At 53.6% G+C, this 11,764-nt stretch overlaps 1 protein-coding gene across 1 annotated transcript; it reads right to left on the reverse strand.

Annotated features, from left to right (window-relative positions):
- Nucleotides 1–4,755: 4,755 nt before the first annotated feature.
- LOC147957407 (aspartic proteinase nepenthesin-1-like) lies at nt 4,756–11,555 on the reverse strand. Its single transcript, XM_087531681.1, has 3 exons — nt 10,928–11,555; nt 10,579–10,834; nt 4,756–5,240 (listed from the first exon to the last, which is right to left on the reverse strand). Exons 1-3 carry the CDS (start codon nt 11,537–11,539, stop codon nt 4,756–4,758), a joined length of 1,353 nt encoding a protein of 450 aa, XP_087387807.1. The 5' UTR covers nt 11,540–11,555.
- Nucleotides 11,556–11,764: the final 209 nt, after the last annotated feature.

Consider the following 11,764-nt stretch of genomic DNA (forward strand, 5'->3'; position numbering starts at 1 on the left):
TGACCCGATCCTTGTTTGGTGGCTGTCGCGTGGGCCAGTGACGGTGCCGAGGCTTCCGGACATCGCGGAGGTGGTACGTCACCGTGTCAGCGAGGAGGACCAGCACGTCCGTCGCTACATGGTTGCGTTGGAGGGCAGGTTCGAGAATACCTGGCAGGTTCTTCAGGGATCTCACTGGAGCTATGATCCTGTGATGGTTCCTTCCCTTTGGGTGTCCACCGCCCGCGCCGATACCCGTCGGGCGCTACGGTTCTAGCTGTACTGGCGATATGTATGATAGTATTCGACATGTATTAGTGATAATATTCGACGATGTACAGACACATGGAGATGATGTAGTTTTTCTTATAATTGAATGCATCCTAATTTGAATACTACTTTATTTTGTGATTTGATTTTTCTTATTGAATGCTCAAATTGGAGAGCACTATGCAAGGCATATGCATATGATTAGTTGAATAATAATGATCTAATTTAGTTTTTGTAGTACATATATATATATATTTAATTGTACATGTTTAATCTTTGAATTATGAACGTAGGAAATGTCATCATCGGACGACGGAAGTCTCCTGGGTGAGTGCGACTGGTGCCACGACGATCGAGGTCTGTGCGACAGGCCTCACCTGGACGATGATCGGTGCTTCAGCATTAAGCTCGAGGAGACCTTCGAAGTTGAAACGGTACGCAACGACGACAAGTGTTTTTTTCATAATTAAGCATGACTTCAACTATTTCAACGTGTAATTTTCATCTTTTACAATTCGAGTATAGTTTATCCCATGCCATGCAAGACGCTATGTCTTGGAGAGGATGGATTTTGAAGACCATGAAAATTTTGAAACGAAGAAAATTCACCTAAGGACCCATCATGGTGTGGATTTTGAAGTAAAACTGTATAATGCTGAGAGCGTAACCCATTTTGGTTGCAAAAATTGGGAAGCATTTTGCAAATTGTATGGTTTTGATGAGGGTATGCTTGTCACCATGGATCTTGGTGATCCTGAAATCGAGCAAGACAATATGGACATTTGGGTCCTTGTTGATACGCCTCCAGTTCTACCGCTATGTGAGTTTCTCAAACATAGTTAATTATTAACTAATTTATATTGTTCATTTCAAAATAGTTGACAACTTATTTCCATTGACAGCTTATTTTGAAGTATCAAAGAATGTGCAGAAGATGGTAGATAGAACTTACTACACCGATGGCTCTGAGTTAACTTACAAGGAGAAAAATCATCTGGTTGGATTTTGTAATGATCTTGAGAATTACAATATCTACAATCGAACTCCTCAACATTATGGTCAATACGTGCCACTAGTGCACGTGTTGAACTACGGTAACTACTATGGAGATACCCTGGTAAGATTTTTTACTATTACGACATACGTGCATCTTTTGCATACTTCTATATAAAACTAGTACTTCATTGCTAACTATGAAGTTATTACTATGTTTTTCAACAGATAATCCCAGAGGATTGTGTGCCTCATCTGATGTATGAGCATGGTCGCCTTGATGTTTTGAACATATATCCAGGTCATCCTACGAATCTCAACTGTCCATACCGGACTTCTAAAAGAAGTGGAGACATGCAAATCAGAGAATGGAAAAAATGTATGGACACTCGTAAAGAGGTTCTTGGACGCAAAAGGAAGCGCGGTGCAAGAATTGGAGACAGGATGATCTCCATTGTCCATAATGGAGAGTCAGGGTCTATATTGTTTTATGCTATTTTACCTTAAAGAGGGTATTTAGCTCCTACCTAATACTGATGATCATGTGCTAAGAACAATTAAGTAGGGTTGGGTTCGATGACTATGAGGATGATGATCGTATGACTTGTTATTAATAACGAGTAGAAGTTCTATCATGATGATTAGTAGGACTTATTATTATGATGATGCATGATGTGAGCATGAAGAGTTATTATATATATCAGTGGGTGAAATGAACATGGATTGGATTGAAGTGAAGGCAACATGCATGTGGTGCATGTCGAAAGTAGTACTAATCCAAACTTGATCAAGTTAGGATTAATTAGTATTACTTTTGACATGCACCACATATGTTTCCTTCACTTCAATCTAAGCCATGTTTAGGCATAGCATAGCATTGGTATAAACCAAGCACCTTTCAAAAAAAACCCCAGCCACAGAAATGCTGACGCGTGGATGCCTATTGGTCCCGGTTGGTTCCACCAACCGGGACCAAAGGCCCTCCTGCCTGGGCTCGGTGCACCGGCCACGTGGAGGCCCATCTGTCCCGATTCTGGTTAGAACCGGGACTAAAGGGTCAGGGCATTAGTAACGACCCTTTAGTCCCGGTTCAGGAACCGGGACAAAAAGCCCTTATGAACCGGGACAATAGGCTCGTTTTCTACTAGTGTATGAAGCATAAAGCACCATGTTCAAGTAGAGGGTACAACGGGTTGCAGGAGAGTGTACCACTGTAGATAGAGGAGGGAAGGTGATGGAGATGTTGGTGAAGATGGCGGAGGTGTTGGTGAAGATCGCGGTGATGATGATGGTGGCCACGGCAGCGTTTCGGCGCCACCGGAAGAGAAGGGGAGAGGGGGGCCCTTCTTCTTCTTCTTCCTTGACTTCCTCCCTAGATGGGAGAAGGGTTTCCCGTCTGGTCCTTGGCCTCCATAGCATGGGAGGGGCGAGAGCCCCTCCGAGATTGGATCTGTCTCTCTGTCTCTCTCTGTTTCTGCGTTATGTTGGTCTGCCCTTTCATCGTTTTGTATATATATGGAGATCCGTAACTCCGATTGGATTGAAATCTTTGCCGAGAATTTTTTTCTTCTGAAAATTAGCTTTCTCGCGGCCAAAGAAGAGCAGCAACCGCCTTACGGGGGGCCTGTCATGGTTCTAAGTCTGATAGTAGTGTAGGGGGTATGAATGGAGAGGCAAGATCCTAGCTATGGAGTAGTTGTATACGCACGAGTTTTACGAGTTCAGGCCCTTCTCGGAGGAAGTAATAGCCCTACGTCTCGGAGCCCGGAGGCGGTTGACTGGATTATGGGTGTATGAATTACAGGGGTGCGAACCCTTTACACTGAGGAGGGGTTGGCTTATATAGAGTTCGCCAGACCCCTCCGGCCCTCAGTTATGCAGGGTTTAAGGTACATTAAAGTCGGACGTTACTGGTAACGCCACAAATAAAGTGCTATGATGACCATAAAAGCTATTTAATGACCGACCGTTAGCATGCGGAGTGACTTTAGATCTCCTGGCTGTCGAGTGGTTGGCTTCATGGTCGAGTGATAGTCTTCATGGTCGAGTGTCTTCGAAGTCCGTCGAGTGGAACACTCCTGAGTCGATTGAAAGGTGATTTCTTCTAGAGATGTCCTAGGGGAGGGTAGCTTAGACAGGTCCATGACCCTACCCTAGGTACATTGCTTCATCATTAGCCCCCGAATGGATCGAGGTTTGAATGGGGAAGGAGTTGAACAGGTATTCCCGACCCATCTTTAGCACCTCGAGTGCGTCTGCTCTTGGCTCAATGAACTGCAAAGGTGACTTCAACTTCTTTTCGGCCGCCTTGATACATTCATGTTTTTGTCGAGTGCACCTTCACCAAAAGAACTCCGAGTGACGATGTAGAGGAGTCCCTTTGTCAGGCAAGTTGTTTTGCTACCCACGGATCTCGCGGGATTCGAATTTTGGGAAGCGCGCCGAGCGGAGGTGAACGCGGTAATCGGGCTAGATAAGGCAGGGACACCTCGATTCCTGTGCCGCCTTTTTTGTCACGTATCGCGCGCGCGACTGTTGCGGGATTTGACAGGATCGCCTGGGCCTACAGGTCAGCCACTCGGAAGCAACTCCATATAAGCCGCTGGCCCAGGGCTTTTGAACAGTGCGCCTCCATTTTTCCCCTTTCTCCTTGAATTCCTCCGCCACTTCTGCTCTCGTCTCAGCGCCGCTGGTCTACTTGAGCTTCGTCTGCGGCGATGGTGAAGGAGAAGATGGCGGCCCTGGAGCATGCGAAAAAGGCGACGACGCAGGCGAAGGCAAAGAAGTCCGGTCGGGGCGGATCTAGGGTTGGCTCCCTCGTGCGGGGGGAGAGGTGAGACTGTGAGAGAGAGAGACACACATATAGCCGAGTAAAAAAACCATGGGAAGGAGAGAAAAATTGATGGAGGTGGGTGTCACGTGAAAAAAACGGTGGGATTGAGGATGGCGCTGAAAAAAAAATCGGTGGGGGAACGATTCCCTTCGATAGAGGTGGGGGTGGGGTAGGAAGCCACGATACCACCTACCAACTCCCCAACTAGGAGTAAGATGATAAGTGGTGGAATAATATTTGAAATTTGCAGAAGTACTCAATGAATGCGTTCGTTTTCCTTTAAAAAAATGTGTTTAGCAATGCATTAACTGCATTGCATGTACGTGTGACCAATAAATAACCAAGGTGAGTTTTCTATTAATACTTGCACGCAGTTATTTAATGCACCTTCATATTTGAGTGTGTGTGATGGAGAACAATAGAAATGAGACTTATAAAATAAAAATACAAAGTTTTAAAATAAAAATACAAAGTTTTTAGATAAGCCCTGTAAACTGGAAAGAGGTAGTAATATTTAATATTCATTTTAATCTGGACACAAGCATCTTACAAACATAATTACATGATATATTTATTTAGCCATAAAACAACATTGATTGTACAATCTATAAAAATTAAAAAATACACCACACTAGTAAAAACAATGCAAGAATATGGAACAGTAAATATGAGATGACCGTTTAGAAGAGTACCCAAGCAAAGAGCATAGATGCTATCGCCATGAGCGATACCTGGGAGGGCGCCGGCGCTGCCGTGCCGTCCTCTAGCGTCAGCGTCTCGCTGCCAACGTCGTAGATCATGTTGGTGCCCGCCTGCACCATGCTTCCCAGGACAGAGCCGAATGGTATACCTGCCGGCGTCGGCAGCATGGTGAGGCACTGCAGCCCGGTGACGTTGTCCTTGTAGAAGTAGTGCACCGTCATGAGCTCGATTGCCGGCGCATCCCCGCCGTCGAACACCAGCTTAATCTTCGGGAACGTCAGCACCGCCACGGACTGCGCGTTGTAGCATAGGTCAAAGGCGCCGCCGGCGAGCGCCGAGCCGTTCACTGGCTCCGACTTGACCTTGCTCACCAAGGCCTGCCTCACCGCATCGTAGGCTGCCGCCTGGAGGAGCGTGACGGGGGAGAGCGTGCTGATCACCACCCCGCCGGAGCTGCCGTCGGCTGTGTTGAAGCTTAAGCCTGACGACAGTTTCATCAGTTAACTGTAGCATTTCAGGCTGTTGTCGACAACGGCTAGTTCTCTGTCAGTTAGCTGTTTAGGATTAGTTTTGCTTCAGCAGAATAATCGGTCAGCTCGTTGAGATAGTCGTCGAGCTGATCCAGTTAGTTTGTAGGCTGGTGATCGTGTGTCCGTGGGATGGCGCGGAGATAACGCACGAAGCACGGCATCCTCGAGGGAGTGGCTCAGCGATCGTGGGATGGCACGATCAGTAGGCTTGGTCATGTCCTGTTTTTGTGTTTTCAGTTAGCCTGTAAGCAGCTACAAATAAGGAAGAGAAAAACGAAAAGCAGCATCAGTTGTGCGCTGCGCAAATACTCGAGTCCATCTTTCTGTGTGTGTGTTTGTGAGCTGGGTTTCACCACTTAGCCCTTACATTTGGCATCAGCGCGGTTATCGATCCGGGTGACCATGTCGAGCGCCTCTCCGGCGACGAAGGAGAGGCTGCGGAAGGAGAAGCAGAAGGAGGATGCGGTGGCGGCAGCAGGGGGTGCAGAGCGTAGGACGTCACGGACGCCGTCACGATCGGCGCGGCGCCATGGACGGAGCCCTACACGGAGGAGCGACGGCCACGAGATCATCGTCCACGAGCGGACGGTGCAAGAGCGCGCCGCTCCGAGCAGCTCCATCGTCTGGCCCATGCTCACCCAGACCAATTACATGGAGTGGGCATTGGTCATGCAGATCAACATGGAGGCAAGCCTCCTCTGGGAGGCCGTGGAGGGCTTCCCGGTGAGCGTGCCGAACGACAAGGCAGTGCTCGGCGCGATCCTGCGGTCAGTGCCGCCAGAGATGGTGGGCACGCTCGCGGCGAAGAGAACCTGGAAGGAGGCGTGGGAGACAGTCAAGACCATGCGTCTTGGCGTCGCTCGCGTCAAGCAGGCCACTGCACAGCGCCTGCGGAAGGAGTTCGCTCAGATCCAGTTCAAGAGCGGCGAGGGACTGGAGGCGTTTGGGATGCGCATCAACACGCTCGCAAACAGCTTGCGCGTCCTAGGCGACGTCGTGGAAGAGGTAACTGTGGTTGAGAAATTCCTGCAAGTTGTGCCCCCTCAGTTCACGCAGATCGCCATCTCTATCGAGACACTGCTCGACCCCAGTCTCCTCACGGTGGAGGAGCTGATCGGACGCCTGCGCTCAGCCGAGGATCGCTATAACCTCGGTCAGGGAAGCGGCGGCAACGGCGGGCAACTCCTGCTCACGGAGGAGCAGTGGAAGGCCCGCAGCAAGGAGCAGGGCCAGAGCTCGGGCAGCTCTGGCGGCAACGAAAAAGGTCGCAAGGGCAAGAAGAAGAACAAGCCTCGCGGCAACGGCGGCGATCGCACGCCGGCCGGAGAACGCGACATGTCGACCGTGAAATGTTACAACTGTAACAAGAACGGCCACTTCTCGCGCGACTGCACCGAGCCTCGCAAGGAGCGCAAGGAGAAGGCAAATCTTGCCCGTGACGCCGATGGCGAGGAAGAAAAAGTTGTGTTCCTCGCCGAGCTGTCCGTCGTCACCACCAAGCCCCAAAGCCGCGCCGAGCACGTCCTGCTCAACGAGGAAAAGTCACAGGCCCGCGCTGCCGAAGACGGGGGTCGCTGTGACACTTCCTGGTACCTGGATACCGGGGCGTCGAACCACATGTCGGGGCGGAGGGAGATCTTCTCCGAGCTCGACATCGGCACGACGGGGGCCGTGAAACTTGGCGATGGATCGGAGGTGCAGATCGAGGGAAAGGGCACCATCGTTTTCGAGACCCACAGTGGTGAGCACATGACTCTGAATCAGGTGTACTATATACCTCGTCTTCGCAGCAACATCCTCAGCCTAGGGCAGATGGACGAGATCGGCTGCGACACGCACATCCGCCATGGCTGGCTTCGCCTTCGCGACGCCAACGATCGTCTGCTCGCGTGCGTGAAGAGGAACAAGGGCTGCCTGTACGTCCTGCATCTGACGTCGGCGCGGCCGGTGTATCTCTTCGCGAGCGGCGCGGACCCTGCCTGGTTGTGGCACGCCCGCTACGGCCACCTCAACTTCCGCGCGCTGCGCGAGTTGGGGCGCAAGGACATGGCGAGCGACATACCACTGCTCGATCGACTGGACCAGGTGTGCGACGGCTGCGTCCTGGGCAAGCAGCATCGGCATCCCTTCCCGCAGGCCACATCGTACCGCGCCACCAAGAACCTGGAACTGGTGCATACGGACTTGTGCGGTCCGATCATGCCGGCGACAGAGGGGGGGAACAACTACTTCCTTCTCATTGTCGACGATTGATCACGGTACATGTGGCTGGAAGTGATCAAGGCCAAGGACGAGGCGTTCGAGCGCTTCCGCAAGGTCAAGGCACGAGCAGAAGCTGAGTCCGGGCATCGCTTTCTTGGTTTTTGTTCGGATCGCGGTGGAGAGTTCAACTCCACTGCGTTCCGTCAATTCTGCGACGAGGGCGGCATCAAACACTTCACCACTGCTTCGTACACGCCGCAGCAAAATGGCGTCGTCGAACGGAGGAACCAGACGACTGTCGAGATGGCGCGCTGTCTGCTGAAAAGCATGAGCGTGCCCGCGACGTTCTGGGGGGAGGCGGTGAAGACGGCGGTGTACCTGCTGAACAGGGCACCCACGCACAGCGTCGACGGCATGACGCCATACGAAGTGTGGCATGGCCGGAAGCCAGCAGTGCAACACCTTCGCACTTTCGGGTGCGTCGTGCATGTCAAGCGCCTTGGACCAGGGATCGACAAGCTCGCCGACAGATCTGCTCCGATGATCTTCGTCGGCTACGAGGAGGGCTCAAAGGCTTACAGGGTTTATGACCCTGCCATGAAGAAGGTGCGCGTGACTCGTGACGCCAAGTTCGAGGAGCAGCGGAAGTGGGACTGGTCGAGTGCAGCGAGCGCCGCGATGCGGCCTCTAGACGAACAGTTCGTGGTCATCTACCCAGATGACCCCACGACCACCAATCCCGCGCCTCCTCCGTCCAGTTCTGAAGCTGGATCCTCGTCGAGCAGAGCCGCACCGAGCAGAGGCGCATCCGTGGCCAGCGGAGCCACGGCCACGACGAGCACGCCATCGGGGAAAAGCACGGAGACGACGTGTCACGACGGCGTGGAGCGGGAGGTCGTCGCGCCACGATCGCCATCACCTGCATCCACGGAGGATGGCTGGGCCACACCTCCTGACGATGACTACGAGCGCCACGACCTCGACCACTCACCACAGAAGTATCGCAAGATGCGGCATGTGCTCAGGCAGCTGGATGAGGATCGGGGGGAGCTCGTGCAGCTCTGCCTCATTGCGGCGGAGGAACCGGATGGCGTCGACGAGGCGCTGTCCGAGGGGTGCTGGAAGGAGGCCATGGACGCTGAACTTGCCGCGATCCACGACAACGACACCTGGGAGATGGCAGCGCTCCCACCTGGACACAGAGCCATTGGGCTCAAATGGGTGTACAAGGTAAAGAAGGATCCTGTAGGTCACATTGTGAAGCACAAAGCGCGACTCGTGGCGAAAGGCTACGCGCAACGGCAAGGCGTGGACTACGGCGAGGTGTTCGCGCCGGTGGCGCGCATGGAGACCGTACGTCTGCTCCTGGCGCTCGCCACGCACCATGGGTGGGCGGTGCACCACATGGATGTCAAGAGCGCGTTCCTGAACGGCGACCTGCAGGAGGAGGTGTACGTTCATCAGCCTCCAGGGTACATCGACGACAAGAACAGGCACGGTGTGATGCGGCTGCGCAAGGCGCTATACGGGCTGCGGCAGGCAGCGCGTGCCTGGAACGCCAAGCTGGACTCGACGCTCACCTCGCTTGGGTTCGAGCGCAGTCCACTCGAGCACGCTGTGTATAGGAGAAACACTCGTGCCTCGACTCTCATCGTTGGCGTGTACGTGGATGATCTGGTGATCACCGGGTCTGACAAGGGCGACATCGACAAGTTCAAGGAGGAGATGAAGTGCAAGTTCGCCATGAGTGATCTTGGACTCCTATCTTACTACGTCGGTATCGAGGTGGTTCAGAGAGGTGATGCGATCACTCTCTGCCAGAGCGCCTACGTCGGCAAGATCCTCGCCGCAGCCGGCATGGTCGGCTGCAAAGCGACGCACACGCCCATGGAGAGCAGGCTGCCACTGCGCAAGCGGGACTCAGGGGAAGTCATCGACACGACACTCTATCGGAGCATCGTGGGCAGCCTCCGCTACCTCTGCAACACGCGTCCCGACATCACGTTTGCTGTCGGCATGGTGAGCAGGTACCTGGAGGCACCGGGAGCACCACACTGGGCGGCGGTGAAGCAGATCCTCCGTTACATCGCAGGGACGGCGGGATACGGATGCTGCTACAAGCGAGGTGCAGGAGCACCGACGCTGATCGGCTTCAGCGACAGTGACCACGCCGGCGACAAGGACGATCGCAAGAGCACCACTGGCATGGTGTTCTTCCTCGGCTCAAGTGCTGTCACATGGGCGTCCCAGAAGCAGAAGATCGTCACTCTCTCGTCTTGCGAGGCAGAGTATGTGGCGGCGGCATCGAGCGCATGCCAGGGTGTGTGGCTCTGTCGGCTCCTGGGAGATCTGATCGGCGACACTCCAACGAAGGTGAAGCTGCTCATTGACAACATGTCAGCGATCGCACTTTGCAAAAACCCCGTCTACCACGAGCGCAGCAAGCACATCGACGTCAAGTACCACTTCATCCGCGAGTGCATCGAAGATGGCAAGGTGGACGTTGATCACGTCAGCACTGACGACCAGCTTGCTGATACTCTCACCAAGGCACTGGGCCGCGTCAAGTTCATCGAGATGCGTCTGAAGCTCGGCGTCATGGAGGTCTGAATCTGCTCGCCAGGCTTAGGGGGAGAATTGTTGAAGCTTAAGCCTGACGACAGTTTCGTCAGTTAACTGTAGCATTTCAGGCTGTTGTCGACAACGGCTAGTTCTCTGTCAGTTAGCTGTTTAGGATTAGTTTTGCTTCAGCAGAATGATCGGTCAGCTCGTTGAGATAGTCGTCGAGCTGATGCAGTTAGTTTGTAGGCTGGTGATCGTGTGTCCGTGGGATGGCGCGGAGATAACGCACGAAGCACGGCATCCTCGAGGGAGTGGCTCAGCGATCGTGGGATGGCACGATCAATAGGCTTGGTCATGTCCTGTTTTTGTGTTTTCAGTTAGCCTGTAAGCAGCTACAAATAAGGAAGAGAAAAACGAAAAGCACCATCAGTTGTGCGCTGCGCAAATCCCCGAGTCCATCTCTCTCTGTTTGTGTTCGTGAGCTGGGTTTCACCACTTAGCCCTTACAGGCTGCGAGGTCGAACGCCCCAGCGGGAATGCCGCTCAGGGCCACGCCGTCGACCTGTATGGAGGTGAGCTTGACGTAGTAGAAGTTAGGGAAGACGGTGCTCCGGAGCAGCGGCATGGAGCGGCTGCTTTTGGTCTGCGGCACGGCGGCGTCGCCGAGGAGCACGACGCTCTCGGAGTCGGAACTCCCAGGTTCGTCGGTTGCCAGGAAGTAGGGGAACCGGGAGATTTTTTTATTTTGACCCGGGCTAATCCCCTTTCCATTAAAAATATAACGGAAATACAGCCAGTTCCGAGTTCAAACAAAGGAAAGGAAAAAAACGAGATCAAGCATTTTAGGGAAACCCGCTGTGAACCCCCTGTTGAACCCGATGCCGGCAGACTCGCCGTCGAGGGGCACCGTGCTGTTAGCGGCGCTGCACCCCAACAACGCGTGGCCGGCGATGCTCCCCACGCCGACCGTCTCATTGGCGAGGAAGCCGGTGGTGTTGATCCCCTGCCCGTACGTGTAGACGTACCCGCAGCTGGCGTCGCCGGCACCGCAGGCATCGGTGGTGTTGGTCACGCTCCGGCACGTCTGCCTGGCGCATGGGACCCTGACCGGCGCTGCCGGGCACTGCGTGGTCCAGATGAAGTCATTGAGGACGTCCACGACGCCGGAGACGTTGTTCCGCTGCGTCGCCCCGATGGAGACGTTGTAGAGGACGACGTAGCCGGCGTTGTCGGCGGCCGCACTACCCAGCTGGTCGCCGTCGCGGCTGCCGCGTCGCTTCTTGATCAGCGCAGTCGTGCCCGACTTGGCCGCCTTTTTGAACAAGAAGGTGTACACCTGCTTGAAGGCCCCCGGAGAGATCCTCGCCGGTGCAGCCGCAGCAGGCACCGGCGACAGGACTAGTACCTGGAGCACAAGTAGCCAAGCTACCAGCGTGACGGCCACTGCGCTGCTCCTTCTTGGCGCCATATTTTTCTACTGTGATGTGAAGATATATTTGTGTACCTCCAGCCCGGCTGCATGTCTCTATATATACTATGTATACCGGTCGCCGGCGTCGATCGCCATCTCAAGGTCAAGGCCATCAATACCACGGCCGCGTCTGGAGTCGCTTCATATAAGACCAAGTCAGATCAACTTAATTAATCCAGCAGCCCAAACCCAAAATTAAGCGCTAGGATCCAAACCCTAGCA

Source organism: Triticum urartu, chromosome 7A (genome assembly GCF_056163025.1).
Source record: "Triticum urartu cultivar PI428250 chromosome 7A, HENAU_Tu73, whole genome shotgun sequence".
NCBI classification, from domain to species: domain Eukaryota; kingdom Viridiplantae; phylum Streptophyta; class Magnoliopsida; order Poales; family Poaceae; genus Triticum; species Triticum urartu.

What these genes read in the sequence shown, in the direction of transcription:
- LOC147957407 (XM_087531681.1), bottom strand. Translation starts at nt 11,539, where the DNA reads ATGGCGCCAAGAAGGAGCAGCGCAGTGGCCGTCACGCTGGTAGCTTGG. An exon ending in GGTTCAACAGGGGGTTCACA is followed by an intron (nt 10,835 to 10,927) that starts GCGGGTTTCCCT and finishes TTTAATGGAAAG; the next exon opens with GGGATTAGCCCGGGTCAAAA. An exon ending in GGCGTTCGACCTCGCAGCCT is followed by an intron (nt 5,241 to 10,578) that starts GTAAGGGCTAAG and finishes GCTTCAACACAG; the next exon opens with CCGACGGCAGCTCCGGCGGG.